Below are 16,637 nucleotides of genomic sequence, written 5' to 3'. Positions count from 1 at the left end.
AGTGCCTCAACATACGCAAGCTACTTATACCGTGTAGATGCACCCTTACGTTATTGCAGCGTTGTTATTGTCGTACCGTGCCGAGTGACGCTTTGGCTTTCCGTATAGTAAGTTCTGGAGCCTCTTTCTTTATTTTCCTAACATGAACTAACATATTCATACATTAAAACACAAGTAGTCTGGCATTAACTCACAGAAAGCAAAAAAGTATATAAACAATAGACACCATTTATTAAATGTATGGAGAGTGTTCTATTTCATTTTCAAAATATTTCCAAAATTTTCAGCTTTTTGGGACTTAATGTTAAAGTCAAGAAAACAGATTTGTAGCTGACATGGTATGTAGTGGGCATGTAATATTAAATTATAATTCGTGAATATCATCAAAACTATTCGCGATTATAAAAATATTCATTTTAAAATATCGAATTGTGGCCGTAAGGCAGTCGCTTTCAATAGTCCTATAAAATTAATTAAGTTGCTTGTTGACTGCAAATATCTAAATTCTGCTTCTATTTTGTATATTAAGTAATTGCTTACAAATGAAGAATTTCTCCAGTTTTTCCATAAATGGAAAAGACAAAACGAGAAGGATAATTGAAATTTCACAGTCGATTCCGTATCGGTTCAGTTTCAGCTGATTGCCTGTCGGACCGTGAAAAAACAGCCTGGTTTTAGTGCAATAGTAAGGTTTACTAAGAAATATTATTTTTGTAAACATTTATGGTCTTTCTACAAAAAAGTTTAACTGGCGTTCGTCACGTGTTTAAGAAAAAGTTGTATGGAGAATTTCTCTTAGGCCGCGAACGCACAGGCAGGTGGCTTGCTTCGCGCCGTTCGGACGAACGTTCTAAAATGAACGCGACCGGCTGCACTGCGCGCTTAGCGCCTAGCTAGTCGCTTGGCGTGTATCCATAAGCGCGCAGTGCAGCCGGTCGCGTTCATTTTAGAACGTTCGTTTTACTGGGCTACTCGCTAGGTGACGCGCTAGACACTAGGCGCTAAGCAAGCCACCTGCCTGTGCGTTTGCGGCCTTAAACATTGTGACGAATGCCCTGTCTAACTTTTTGTAGTCAAACTTTTAGCACTCTAAATAAATAGGGCCTAGAGACGCTTAATGCCATATTATAATTTACGAGGTAGTAAGTCAGAGCAGCTTTCAATAGTATTGTTAACTTTTGCGCGATTAAAACTCATATTTTCCAGAAAAACACTATAGTTATTGTCAAATCGAGAATAAACGTAAAGGGAAATAGAGAAACCGCATCAAAAAAATAAATTCGTATTGGAGAAAATTTTTAAAAAGTTTAATTTGTGAAGCCAATGTACTCCATAATGTGAACAATAAATTGTGATTTTGTTCTAACTATACAATAATTGATTATACCATTAAAGCAATTTATCGTTAACATTTTCTTTTTGTTTAAATTCAAAGAAAGTTAATAAATAAATCAAGCGAAACAGTTTGCATGCCCGTATATCAACAAGCGGTGATTAATTATGTTTGCTATAGTATTTTTTGTAAAAGCATGAAGAATGATAGAGTCGATACTTTGTTTCATAATTCCTTAGAATTCAATTAGTTTAATGAATTTTGGTTATTGAGTTTTACTAAGGGTTGATTGCTCCACCATTCACTAAACACTTATCGAGCAATAAGTATTATCTAAATCTTCATTTACCTAGTGAGCTGTGGAGCATGAAGCCTAGTAGGTCAGCTTTACTAATTCTCTTTAATTGTTTACAGGGTGTTCGCGCACTTTAAAAGCTGCTTACTACATATACCTCCCTACCTGCGTTTATTTTTATTGGAAATGTAACTACATATTTAAGATAGTTAAGCGATTAATTTTATTCGACCTAAGTGCCACTTTTGGAATATCCTCCTAAAAGATACCAAAGCAAAATTAATGAATTCTTACGTCATTTAACTTTCACTGTGATTATGTTTTATTTTATCTTCGATGCGATTTGAAATTGAGTAGTACAAGGTGATGTCAATAGCAAATCAATCAACATATACTATACAGTACTTGATTGTATTTTATTTTAAGCTTAAGATAGACTTTCTATCAAGACTGTACAAAATCACGAACGTTTATGAAGCTCACATTTGAGTTAGCATTTCTCCCACGCATTAGGGAGGTTTGCATTTGTATTATATTTTTAAAATTTACATAAATAACGGTATGATTACTCAAATACTAAATGCCCTCCGATTTCAACGAAAACTGTTCAGGCTTACTTTTTTTAAAGCAGGAAAGTGATCGTGCCAGATTTGTCTGCTATTGATATTTCTTTGTGAAGTAGCAATAAATGATGTAACGCTGTCAGTACCTGTGACATACTTTACCAGCGTCTACGTCACCTCGACTTGTTAGCTGGATAGTGTTACGTCTCGTTCGTTTCAATGGCAGTTTTGCTCAGGTCAATATGGTTTGTCATTCTCGCCACTATGTTTATCTATGCGATCGTCTGTTCACCGGTGGTCAGAAGCAATTAATTGGTCTAATGACTTGTTTCTATACCATCGTCGTGGCCCGCGTACCCAGAGTATAAACCAGCCATACTCAAACTGCAGCCCGTCGAGCCTTTGTAATTGACCCACCTGGATCAGCCCTGAGTACCAAGCATCAAGGGGTAACTACGGATCCCTAACAAGGTTGAGTATGGCTGATATAAACCTTAGATCTGTACGCAGTATTTTTATGAAATCACTATATTGAAGAAAATATTTATCTCAAGTAGGTACGTGACAATATAGCACATTTCGCCAGAATATAAAATTATTTTAATCCCTTAGTAGGGCAATTAATAACAACATAGTTATTGGAGTGAGCGTACATTAAAGAAATTAACAATTTATGACCAAAACGCCTACTTAATCTCAAGGTAGAAAATTACAAATGACTGTTATACAAAAATGATACCTATATTTTTTTAATTAGCTAAACTGTCGTTAGGGTATATGAAAATATTTGGTGTTCAAAAAGTGCAGTTTAGAAATTCTAATAGTTATTGTAATTAACGACGTTCGTAGACATTATTGATGTCTTTTTCTAAAAGTTTACTGCCTACAGCGGTAGTTTAGCACTTATTTGTATGAAAGTTAATATTTATATTCAATGTCTTACCCTCCGTTTCGTAACTAGCATTTTGTTTAGATCCATAAATGTTGAATTAATGTAAATTGCGTGTACATACTGTTTGATTTATTATTTAATAACGACCGTGTAACCTTCTATATATTTAGAGCTATGATAAGATTATAGTTCTTTCGTATTTAACTCGTAAATAAATTGATAGTCAAAAACTTGCATTTGGTTCTGATAGCTTCAAGTTTGAAATCATCGTTGAATGATTGAAATTTAGCCAGTTTTGATACACTGAAAATTATAATGTATTTGCCTTCTCGCTGTTGGAATACGTGTGTGTGTGATGTGTTTACGCAATTTTGAATCTCTTTTTCCTATTCCAAATGAATATGCTGTATTTTTCTTATCATTTTTGTTTTATACTAAAGTCACAATGCTTCAAAATATCTTTATATTTTCGACAGTAATAATGGTTTCTACGTAATTTACAAAATATTTTTACCTCAACCGTCTTGGCGTCGAGTGCCATACTAGATTATTTCAAGGTTATTTTTTTATTTTATATCAAAGTTTATTTAGATTTAAGAGGATTAAGAAGGAGAGTTTTTGTTTACTAATAAATAAAGCATTTATGATAGGTTTAACAGCACAAATACTTATTATTTTTGTATTAAACGTTATGTCAGCCCCCACATTAATATATTTTGGTTATATTCATTTATATTTATTGCTCATTTGTGATTATTGTTGCATTAAGATCTAGTCTTTATAAAGTGATCTAAAATGAACTGTCAATTGTGAATTATTTTGGCTGAGATATTATGTAGGGGAGATGTTCCTAAAACGGGTAAGCTAAGGGAAGATGTTAAATAAAATAACCAAGAACATTATATGCGACTTGTAATTGTACTCATAGGGTTGTTTATATAATAAACTTTGGAAAACATAAGACAGTCTTACTAATCTTCTTCAAAATTCAGAAAAAAATCAAAAAAATAAACCCCTTCGAAATACCCGCTTTGCCCTCAGGGGGGTCCTAAAACGGGTAGCGCATTTGGGCAAAGCAGGTAATGAATGAATTTATGTGATAAATGAATTAGAAAACATATCTTAGCCTTCTATTATCCAGGAAATCTTTATCGTTAATTAGTTTCCTTAATTATGTTTAACAGTTTTCTTATTTTGATCAGTCTAGATCACTTTTTTACTTTATTAAATGTTACATTTGAAATTGTAATTCTACCAGCAGATAATTTTGTTAAAAATCAGAGAAAACATATTTTAATTTATTTTTCAAGCTGTTCCTGTACTTCTTCAGCTCTCTGTGGCTTCCTTTGTCTTCGATTAGCTTTCTGTGGGATCAATTGAGGAAGTGGGCCCTTATTTCGCATCGGGTAGTCACCCGTTATGCCCCTACCCGTTTTGCCCAAAAGCACATTTTAAATTTCAACTACCTTAACCTTAAAATAGTAAACAAGGAGACCACTAAGTATTCACAATTAATAAGCATATAACATGCAAAATGATAATACAAAACTACGAAAACCGTATCTTGCACCATATTTGAGTAGTCAGCCCTAGCATAATCCGATTTTTTTTAGTAAACTCTGCAAAAAACTTTTTTTACGTCTTACCTCGAAAACGCTCGCTCTAGGCGCGCGAGCCAACTGACCGTGATCGGCGGGGGGGTAGTGCACCGCTCTACACTCACATGTTCACACTAAGACATATAATATACGAATGGCAAAGCCTACCCGTTTTAGGAGGGGTACCCGTTTTAGGAACATCTCCCCTAAAGTACAAGTCACTGCTTTATTTTTGTTAAGTTATGCTACTTACGTAACTTTGTATTTCGATAGCATCAGAAATTTTGTGCTGTAGGTATCGGTTCTAGTTTGCATGAATATCGCTTTCATTTACATAAGTTGGCAATAAGTATATAATTTAGCTGGATAAGCGTAACACTTCTTAAGAAGCTTGTGTCCGTCATTTAATTGATGCACTGAGTGGCACAAATAATTAATTTCTGTGTGGATCACATTTTTAACATGTATGTATGTGTATTGACGTGGTTTTTATTAATGTATATTCATTAAAAAATGCATACAACATCGATTTTTATTCACTATTAACTCCTAATTTCTAACAAATATCTTTGTACTTATCATTTGGCTGAATTGACGCTGTTTTCCTTTAGTAACCTACTTATTTGACCTATAGCGTACCCCCGCCATTCGTCGGCTGTGATTATCAGACGATGACATTTGAATCACGATCACACTGTTGAGATAGGTAAGAAACGGAATAGATAAATGTTCAAGTAAGGAAACACTTGTCGAAAAATGGTCAAGTCAAATAAAATATCAAAAAAACATTTTCAGTTCTGTATTGCAGTCCAGTAATAATGTGACAAAATACTATGATGTATGAAATCAATGAAAATTCAAATGAGATCCATCCATATTATCTCCACAGCTAATCAACAAGTATTACAGGTTCGAAGACAAAAATGCATCACCTCTTTACGTTATAAAAAATGTAGTCATGTAAAAATTCAACTAACAATATTTCTAGCTTAGAACTAGCTTGTTTAGGTACGGCAGGACTCAAGTATAAAAACAATTGAAGCGATGATTTCTCGATACGTCAACTTATCATGCCGACATGTACCTGCAATCAAAATAAAAGAATATAGTAACATCTATTGTTTTTACGGTAAAGCCATGGGAAGTTTCCTGAATAGGTATTGTGATAACTTGGCAGGTATATGAATAAACAAAAACAGGCCAAAATCTATTTGTTTACATCATTTGTTTACGATGCAGCAAAGGAAAATGTGTAAGTAGGTTCCTGTACCTATTTTATTTGTTGGTAAAATGACATGAAAGCAAGGTTATGTGCTTGTCTATTCATTAAAATTTTTATCTGATGAGATTTTATGAGTGCGAAATTATGCAGGTTGAGACACCACCAAAGCGAGCACCCAGCGAGTTGACAAGCTAGTCAGGGTATTTACCTATTGAAATTATTGATAAAGCATGAGCTAATAATGAACACTGATAACATGTAGGTAATATGTAATCCATACAGAGTAGTTAATGTAGTAAATAATTTATGCTAAGCAACAGAAAACTGTTTTTGATCCCTGAGACTAAATGTGCAATAACATCTTTTTGACCAAATGTTCCTTTTCAATTAAACTTTGAATTTTCTGTACAGAAAACCTAACTCCGGGATAAAAAACAATAGTCCATACGTAACTGCAAAATAAGAGCCAATTAAAAATACGTGTCTAAAATAGGGTTTAATGGAAGATACGGATTACACAAATAATGAGTGTTAATTAAGAAGTAGTGCTTTAGGTGCAGAATCCAGGACAACAAGATGTACGATACAAATGGAAAAGAAGACCTAACAATTAATATACCTATTCTGTAAAAGAGGCACGCTAAGTCAATGAAATTGGCCAGATACAGGACTTATGCAAAATGTATTGCACTGGCCAGTCGGGATTTGTAGTTTAAAATAAACAATGAAGCCAGTATCATTGTAAACGAGCAGGCTATCATTAAACGTATCTTGACGTTTCCTGCTTTGAGGACAAACAGTTTATCACCCTATTATCCTCCACCAAGCTTCATTCATATAAGGGACTTTTTGTAATTTATAAAACGAGTGCGAAAACGAAAGAACTTCGTACGTTGACCCATGCACACCTGTCTCTATTACACTCTGCTAATAATATTGCCATTACTTTCGCACTATGGCAGTAGTTGACCTCTGTGCGAGCGTGACGGTAACATAATTACGTAAGTGTAACAGAGGTCAATGTACGAAATTCTCTCGTTTCCGAGCGCATCTCATATAAGTCCCTAGGTAGTTGTTTCACGCGGTTACACCCGCGTTCCGAGGGAATTACTTCGTATATGTTACTAATGTGTAAACTGATTTAATGATTTTATAATACCTATTAGTCTAGATAAAATATATCATCCACTATTATAAATATGAAGAGTAGATGAAGTCATTACCTATGGTGAGCCGCAATGCCCTGACATCATATTAAAAACAGACTTCCTATTATGACTATTATATTCTTCATCTATCAGGTTGGTATAAATCGTCCACATTCTTATATCTTAATTATGATATTAACACGCGGGAACCAAATCGCCACCGAGACTACTTATTTACAGTAAATTAATGAATCAAGTAAAACCGATTTTAATGAAATATAGTAGATCCAGAGATCCTGATCCTGAGATCCTGAGAAAGTATATAATGTTGGTGGAACCGCAGGGGACAACTAGTATGTCATAACTATCGTAGCTATAAAAGTCAGAACCAACGATTTTTTCTAACTTTCCAAACGAAACGATTACCTACGCATTGTTATGGGACCATCTTCACGTAACTAACATTAAAGAGTGAAATTCTTCGTGAAATTAATATTATATACCATAATATACTAGACGAGTGTCCTCTTATATTAATTGGCAGTATTAGAATGACTAGCCTCGCTTCGAACCTAGGTATTTTAAACAATAGTGGCCTTGTCTAATATCGATGAGTCATTCTTATGACATAACGAAAATATGATGCAGTCCTACAAATTAGGCAAAGTTGACAGCAACCAACTCAAGCGCAATTGACACTCTGTTTATCAATACCGAGTCTGACGTCATGTATTTTTGAATTCGATTGATTTGTATTATCAATCTTAACGCACCTGTACTATATTTGACCGCTTATTCAAGACAAATCTTTGTTTTTGAAAAAACATACATCTGTTCATGGATGTTTTTCCCACAGGATTCTGATTCTCGCTAGGTAAAGTAAAATCTGTTATTCTTGATGATATTATTATGATTGATTTCCACACATCTTTAGGCATATAAATTGTATAAATAAAGATCACATGATTTGAGCATTCTAGTCTAGGACTTAAAAGACTTAAGGTGAAAAAAGACTGCCAACAGGTGCGAAACAGATATCATTGCAAGTTTAAAACTAAACCCACAGAAAACTAATAGTATCAACTGAAGGGCATAATAAATACATCTTTAAGTCAAAAAATCCTTTGGCAAAGTACCTGCTGTCGTTGAATTGGTACCTTAGTATCCTACTGAAAATAAAGTATAGGTAAAGTTCTAAAAATGTAAATACCAAAATACGCTACTTTAGTACTGAAATATGGTTGTCTCTATCTAATGTCCGTCTAAAAACCCGCTAATGAAACATATATCGAACGAAACCTTAAAAAATACAATCACCAACTTAAATGCTTCAAGGCAACCCATCCACCACCACAAAAATACTAAACTTAGGTACAAGACCTACTGACCTTAACCAAGAGTCCAAGATTTCCACTCAGTTGCGATGAAACGTACTGTATGGATATAAAAATATTATTTATCAGTACAATAAACAGTGAGTATAATGGTAAGAAATTAAAACAACTATTTCATCCATACTTTGCACTTTGTCTTGTATTTCTGAATAAATGGTTCCTAAGTTGTTCTTCCACTTTACTGAAAATCTTCACGCGTAAATAATGCACTATGTATAACCTTCATGAATATTTTCGCGACATTTGTTTTTGTGAGTAAAATATTTAATGGCAAGCGGTGCTCATACTCATGGGTTAACACGGTATTTCTCAATCAAAGCCAAAGAATCTTTTTTTTTTAGTCAAAGGTTCTATTTTTTTTATAACCAAACTACTTTTTGGCACAGTATGATGATATCATGATGGTTCCTAATTTAAAAACAGATGTTTTGTAAAATCTTAATGTTCATGAACGCGCGTAACTTCCGAACGACTGCGCCAAAGTTAATAATTCTTTTACTAATTAACCTTTTTTAATTATTAAAAATTGCACTGTTAGTCGACTAATAGTACGTACCTATCGTTGAATGCACTTCAACTGCGAAGTCGGAGTGGCTGGTACTCGATATTATACAATTTTTTTAAACGAAATTTTAAATTTTATTGTCGAGGTATTATATAGTGACAATTGAATTATTTATTTTTTTCAGTAGAACCCACATTCTTTTGTTTTCATTATGAACAAAATTGTCTTTATTTTTTAATGATTGAAAATGGGTGGGAAAGTTCCGTTATAAGTATAAAATCTATTGTTTATGTAGGTACATACATAATCTACCAGAGTCTACCCAGAGAATATAATTAATATTAGTAAGGAGTGCGCGAAAATATCCATAAAATAGTTACTCATAAATCGATATAGGTAGATCAAAGTTGTATATCAAATCAATTGAACAATATAATTAGATATTAAATAACAGCTTTTGTATTACGAAGTTACAATTACAAAATCCCGGCTCTCTGTGACGTCATTAAACAGGCAGTTTTAATATTGTTTTGATATGTAACAATTTTGTATCGTCCGATATTTAGTTAACATCTTATTAATTAATAACAAATATTTTTAATATAGGTACTTATCATACATATACATTCTATCAAATAGGCACTTGTTGCTATTAAAATAATTGCATTAGGTATAGTAGGTTTTTTTTTAAGTTTTCTACGTATATTTTTTAAAATATTTTTATCTAGAAGCCATAATTATTAATAATATGGTAGGTACATGCTTCATAATAATTTTAAATATTACCTCATCATTTTTCATTACAGGAGTACTACTAAGAAGATTTTAACCTATTATATAAGCATACATAATACATATATGTAGGTAGTGTAACGTATTTTATCATTGACTATAGAAAATTATCTAACTAGGTGAAACTATCAACTAAAATTGTCATTGCGGTCAAATACCTTTAAACCTGTCCCGTACCTATTATCACCTTACTGCATTGAGGTATCATACATAATCTACACTGCTTTGTGACATAAATATTATTGTTAAAGTGTTTTCAACTATTATATATTTAACGATTAACTTCGTATCAAGTTAACATACAAGTTATTTTAAATTCTGCGAAACGAGCCAAACTACAATGTTATTTCTGTTATTGCTAATTCATCTACGTATTTTTCGGGATTAGAAAAAAATTATGACATATTAGCCGTGCATACATTAAATCAGTAATAAATATTCTAATGTTTTAAAAACAAATAGTAGTAGGTAAATCAACAAAAAAAAAAATTTTGTTTTAAAAAATTGTCTCATGAACCTTATGATCTTATGTCGAATGAAAGAAAACAAAGCAATCAGTCTGCCGGGTCTGAAACGTAATGAACGATTTTCTTAATTGATGGTAAAGGTTTTCAAGAAAATGCAGTGTGACTCGTTTGATAAATCCGTTGAGTGAATTAGCCGTGGCCTATAAAATATAAACGTTAAATATAAGGCATTCGTTAAGGCGTACGATTGTATTCAACGATACTGACGACAGGTTCAGCAATGCAATAGTAAAACAATAGTCCGTTAATTTGTTTGCTTATTTATCGCGACCGTGCGCACATCTTTAGAACAATACCTACAATAAAGTGAGCATTATTATCGACAGAAACATCCTAAAAAATACTTTACGTTATAAACACCTGGTTGGTCCCCAATTCTGCTAGTTTATACGTCATTTATTGTCAATCGTATTTTATTAGTGAAATTATTTTCATTGAGGATCGGAAAAAGTTAGTGGGTTGTTTTTTTCGTTTGATTCGCCTTTGTACTTTAACTGGAATACAATAGATCGCCTTATTCGACTAATTTGTAGTTGCACGTTGTCTGCCCAGATGCACATCTCAATAAAATTACATTTGCCCTGAGTCCCACGATCATCACGCGATGGAAATTACATAGAAACTCGCTTAATACCCAAACCATCACCATGACGAGATAGCATAATTGATATTCCAGTTAATTAGAAGGTCCTCGAAGTGGCAGTTGTATGTCATCGCATTAAATTAGCAGAATTAGGGCCCTGCTGTACGGTGGCTTGGCACACAGTTTTACGCACCAAATATTACAATAAACAAAGATATACATTTATGTCTAAATTGATTTACCTAGTTTATCAAAAAACCGAAGGCTTATTTCGCAAATAGGTATTTAAACTGTGATATTTGTTAGCTATAGGTACGTAGCGCAGGTACTTATAATATTTTGCTAAACGATATTGTTTAACGCAATCATTCAATATTATATTTATTTTCTTTTATAAGAAATCCTTAGCACCATTTTGGATAAATACATTATTATTTGTAGATATATACGACACAGATATATACAAATATTTTTGTTTTCAAAATAAAATATCTACGTGCTATATTTTTAAAATAAAATAAAAAGCTCTAACTACATGAAGTTATAACCAAGATAGAAAAATCTTATGTCGCTATTACGAATACGTGAAAAATTCTAATCCCAGTTTAGGCAGATTACGTCTAGAAGAAGCTATTTTAAGACCACTACAATACATACGTACGGTAATTGAATAATGGTGTATTTGCTGCGAAAATAGCTCCCCACGAGTCGTCTATCAATGCAGCATAGCGCTCTTATCATAAAATAGCCACTGAATCAAATTGGACACGAGGATATTCTAGTTGTAGGTTCTATTATTTCGTACATGTGTACATAGAGCCCAAAACAACGACTACGAAAATGATGACGAATCGGTTACACTATTCCATAAATAAAAACTGTTGTTTCTTATTTGGCACTAACTATAGCATATTCACACTCTAAAAAGTTTGAAACAAATGAAAACAAATAAAAAGTTCGAGTTTTTACGTCGGAGTACTTACCTACCAATGTAATTTTTGACTATACCTACACAAAAACGTGCATTTACCACCACCAAAGGGCTATAAAATAATTTTCTATTTATTTATGTCAGTAATAAAATAAATTATAGCCATAGCCTAGACAGCTATCAGTAACTTATAAGGTTTATTCAAATATACTTGATCAAAACCGAAATAAATTGTAATTCGATAACGGTAACTACAAATGTATTTAGTATTAGCTTCTGCCGCAGCGGTTTCATCCGCATCCCGTGAGAACTACTTCCCTTACCGGGATAAAAAGTAGCCTATAGCCTTCCTCGATAAATGGGCTATCTAACACTGAAAGAAATTTTCAAATCGGACCAGTAGTTCCTGAGATTAGCGCGTTCAAACAAACAAACAAACTCTTCAGCTTTATAATATTAGTATAGATTTAAAATAATCTTTTGAAAGTACATAGCGACACTTATTGCACCGTGGTTAATAGTTTGCCCCAAGGGCACAAATTGCAGGCATTCATTTTATAAAATAATCACTCGTTATTGGTCTAGAAATAGTTTCAGTCTAACTGGAAGTCAGTATATCTTGGCACCACGAGAAAATAAAATGTATGAGCATTTATTTGAAGTATTTTCTCAATGTTTATCACCGTCCTAAAGGGGTAAATTAGCTAATTATTTATGAGTCTAATGGTAATCATCACCCGCAAAGAAGTCGTGCTGGGCTGAAATATGTTTGTCTGTTCTAGATACCAATCGTTTCTGACGAGTTTCTTTTTCATGACGTTTCTGGTGAATGTAAAAGAAACATTTGACGTCTTTGTATTTCACAGAAGGCCACGTACTTGCATAGTTCAATCTGCCGTTTAACAATAGCATGTCGCACTACAGATGCTACATCCTGTTTGTCTCGTTTGTATTCATATTTATCTCATTCAGATCTGCCCTCTCAGTTCCGAATTAGACCGAACGCTGCGCACCGTCTACCTATTGCGTTTTATTTTATGATTTAATATTGATTCGAATCGCAAAAACAGCTAGGATAGCTCTGTGTTCATATTTTGATAAATACCGCCACCCTTTGAAGTACAATAACTTTTGTACGATCTATCTGCGTCTACATGCACGACTTAACTACAGAAATAAGAATAGAAGGTATAACCCCCCGGTTAATCAAACACACAGTTAAATAGAATAACAAGAAATAGTTAATCATGTCAAGATCCATAATTTCAATGCATTAATGAAACAAAACAAGAAAAAAAAACTGCAAATTAAAACTAAGTTCAATGATATTAATGGAAATTGCTGTCTATTTCCGTCAGTGCATAGCAATCAAAATATAGATAGAGTTATTTACTCAGTAATTGAGTATTGTAAGAACCCAATAACAATTATGTAATGTGGAACCAATTACTACTAGAAACGAATAAATATCTAAATAAGATATCAAATAAAACAATATTATGCAAATACGTAAGGGCCATCACGCACAACCAAGATGCTATCATATTAATTTGAAAGTATTCTATCACATACCTATATAATATTACGCTAAGTAACGGTAAATATATTGCACTCACTGTTCTGTCCAAGGCATAGTGTCAATTGTAATTGAATTAATAATACAACCGCATTTCCCGACTTTTATATGAAAATTAAGCTATAGAAGTGAAAAGCGATGCGAATTGTGTATGCATGTAATGTGTGTACAAAACCGAACAAGTTGTTTTTAATGCCATTATTGTATATCAACAGAAAAAACTCGAGAAATATTTGTCGTTAAAGTCATATTACCAGTTTTTGATGCTACGGTGAAGGTCATGTTGTCTTAACATATTATAGCATTTTCGTAATGAGTTACGCTTTCAATTGTTGTCTTTACAATCGCAATGCTGTTTATAAATTAGCATAGACTTGGCAAAAAGCGAATTCTAGTCGAATTGCGAGCATATATGTATCTTATATTGGAATTTAGATAGCAGCGCGCCAGCCCCCGAAAGAGAATATAGTTTCATGCGAAAGATGATAAAATTAATAAAAAAATATTGTGTAATGTTACACAAGGGAACTGCATTTTTTTGCAAGAACTGTTATGTCCAATTATGTTTTTAAATGTGCTGATTTCAGATCTCAAAGTCGTTTTTTTTTGATAACCAACTTTATTTTGGACACATGCAGATTTTTTCTGGTAAAATGCAAAGTGGCAGTTCACTGTAGCTAAGATAAAAAAAAATACCTGTGGGTGCATCTCAAAGACTAGAACTGTTAGAAAAAACTAACAATACATTTGAAATCAGTGACCTTGAGATAGTAAATAGTAAAAAAAAAACATGCAACAAACAAGACTAATTTTGTTCCCTTGTGTAATATACATACATAGTTATCAAATCATATATCAATATTATATATCATTGCTTGGTCCCTTCAAATCACTATGATTTTTTTCATGTTTTTCATCATCGCTCAGTGGACAGTGATTTTAATCAGCAATTAATCATATTTTTTCAATACTTAAGAACATGTTAAAAACACCCTATTACCGTATTTATAATATAATACAAACTTGTGTCTACTATAGAAGACAGATCAATAATATCATGCACAGGTCTCTCATGCCACATTCTAATCATTATGAACTGAATCCCCCAAATACATCAGTTCGCCCAAAAATTGCAATAATTGATTCCACATATAAAGACAGTCTTTTGCAATATGAAATAAATAATCCAACATAACAATGAAGAAGAAAACCCAACAAACAAAAATAACCAACCAGCAGACAATTTGTTGTTACTAATTAAAACCTATTTTACTGAAAAATTGTGTGTTATACTTTACCCCGTCCATGTTTGTAAAACCTCTTTTTGTAACGTTTAGATAGAAAATATTTTATGACTAGAATAAGAATAATGAAAGATAATATGTACAGGAGACTTAGCATTCCGATGTCCAAATTGGAGAATGGACTTGTTGGTGCCACAGACGACCTTGCCCGACGCGTGGATTGGATGCTTGAACCTCCGTAAACATTTTGGAGGTACTGGTACACAGCTGGTAAGTTCCAAGCACCTCGGGTGAGCCTGCACTCGGGGCACCTGCTGGCACTCGGGAACTGGATCTTTGGATGCTCGGGATCTTCAGTGACATCACCAGCCAGTCTTAGATTAACTTCATTATGTGCTATCCATAGCCAAAGCACAGCTTTATCATTTTCTTTAACGTCAAATATTCTGTTCCTTGATGCCATTGCTTGGAAATGTCCAGCACATTCTGTGCAGCCAAAGAAATTCTTAACATATCCATGCATAGCTTTCAGAACTTTAGGACTTTCTGTGCCAGGTTTCTGTGCTGCATTTACTGTAAGAGTATGGAACAGTGTCCAAAGTCCACATGTGTATCCTCGGAACTTAGGTTGGCTGCCTTTGCATCTCACATATTCCAAATTCGTAGTGTACACTGGGGCATGAACTGTTTCTAAACGTTTAACTAGGTCAAAAACTTCACTACCAGCCCAAGAATCCTTTGTGCTTAGAGTAGCATGTAACTCAGTCATGTATTCTTTTAGATTACCTCTAAAAGGGAACGAGGTGATTATAACTTCCAGATAGTTTAATAGTGCTTGTAGGGGTTCACCAGTCAAGGTTTTCATTCGTGTAATTTCAGTGTGCAAACTAGTTTTAATGGTTTTTTCCAAGTCACTGTAGAAAACGAGATCAGTATCAAGAGTCGCTTGTTTTTCATCAGAATGCTCATTAGTGAGTATTTCCTGGCTTCCTTCATTCCGCACTGGGAATACATAGTTTTTAGATTTTAGGTATGAATTAACTGCTTTGAGTAGGCCCAGCTTCTTATTGTCTCTAGGGATGAGTGTTGTAGGCTCAAGCGAAGAACTCAAAGCAACAAGTCCTGGAAACTGGTTCATATTCGCCAGACTAGCAATTTCACTAGTGTCATATACCCTTTTCACTTTAACATGTGGATAACCATTTAAATCTAAGGCAAGCTCTGAACCCACTGTTGAGTTTGCATTTTCTAATACTAAAAATGTGTAGTTAATATCACTGGGCACATCTCGGACAGCAGCTCTGTAATCCATGTAAGATTCAATACTAAGGGATGGTGCAGATTTCAAGTGGCCTGCTGTTTGATCACTTTGCATTTTTGTTATTATTTGAGCTTTAAGCTTTTCATGTGTGTCAGTTATCTGTATCTTTTCTCCAACATTACCATTTCCTTTAACGTAATATTCATGTAAATAGCGTAGAGATGGGTATGCCATTACTTCAAACTCTCTACAAATTTCATTGTTTTCTTCAACAGAACAGTCAATAACGGCTAACCTTAGGATATTTTTCCAATTAATAATTTCGCCGGCCAGGGCTTTAAATTTAGGTGCAAATGCTCTACAGTGACCGCAGTAGCTATTGTAAAATTGGGCCACAACTGCATGGCTCTGTCCATAAATTTTCTTTTCAAAGTTACGATTTGTTAATATTTCAAGATGGTCCGACTTACTGTAGAGTCCTTGTTGATCTATATCACCATCTTCCACAATAACTGCACTATTCACTAATGCGAAAAATACAGTAATAAATAAGAGTGCTGCTTGCCCCAGGTTCATATTGAATGACTCCCGATAGCGGGGAAGCACGTCACAATTAATATTATCAAATAAATCGTAAGTAAACACGACTTTAGCCGGTGACTACGGACGCTTTACTAAAGTTGCGCTGACTTATAACAACTTTTCATTTTATTTCAAACGATAAAAAGTGAGCACGTCATTTCTTCTAAATTGCTCACCTTACAATTCATTCA

General features: G+C 33.6%; 2 protein-coding genes across 8 annotated transcripts in view; one reads left to right on the top strand and one right to left on the bottom strand.

Moving 5' to 3' along the window:
- The window catches only part of LOC124645173 (flotillin-1), a 17,529-nt gene extending 13,649 nt beyond the window's left edge, over window positions 1–3,880 (top strand). For both annotated transcript variants that reach the window (XM_047184939.1, XM_047184938.1), the window contains one exon: window positions 1,748–3,880. In XM_047184939.1, coding sequence (XP_047040895.1) covers window positions 1,748–1,765 — 18 coding nt within the window. In that variant the 3' untranslated portion in view covers window positions 1,766–3,880. The remainder of the gene's footprint in view (window positions 1–1,747) is intronic.
- The window catches only part of LOC124645172 (sulfhydryl oxidase 1), a 19,701-nt gene extending 3,064 nt beyond the window's left edge, over window positions 1–16,637 (bottom strand). The window contains exons 1-3 of one of the 6 annotated variants that reach the window (XR_006986170.1): window positions 13,356–16,637; window positions 8,440–8,484; window positions 5,466–5,765 (exon numbers count right to left, since the gene is read on the bottom strand). Coding sequence is in view for 3 of the 6 variants with exons in the window: in XM_047184936.1 (XP_047040892.1) it covers window positions 8,466–8,484; window positions 14,747–16,440 (1,713 nt within the window). In the remaining 3 variants the exon portion in view is untranslated. Of the gene's footprint in view, window positions 1–5,465; window positions 5,766–8,439; window positions 8,485–13,355 lie in introns of those variants that run through there. The other 5 variants (XR_006986168.1, XM_047184936.1, XR_006986169.1 and 2 more) reach the window with 5 other exon arrangements.

Source organism: Helicoverpa zea, chromosome 31 (genome assembly GCF_022581195.2).
Source record: "Helicoverpa zea isolate HzStark_Cry1AcR chromosome 31, ilHelZeax1.1, whole genome shotgun sequence".
Lineage (NCBI taxonomy): Eukaryota > Metazoa > Arthropoda > Insecta > Lepidoptera > Noctuidae > Helicoverpa > Helicoverpa zea.
Note: the sequence above shows the minus strand (reverse complement) of the source record. Positions and strands in the feature narration are given on the sequence as shown.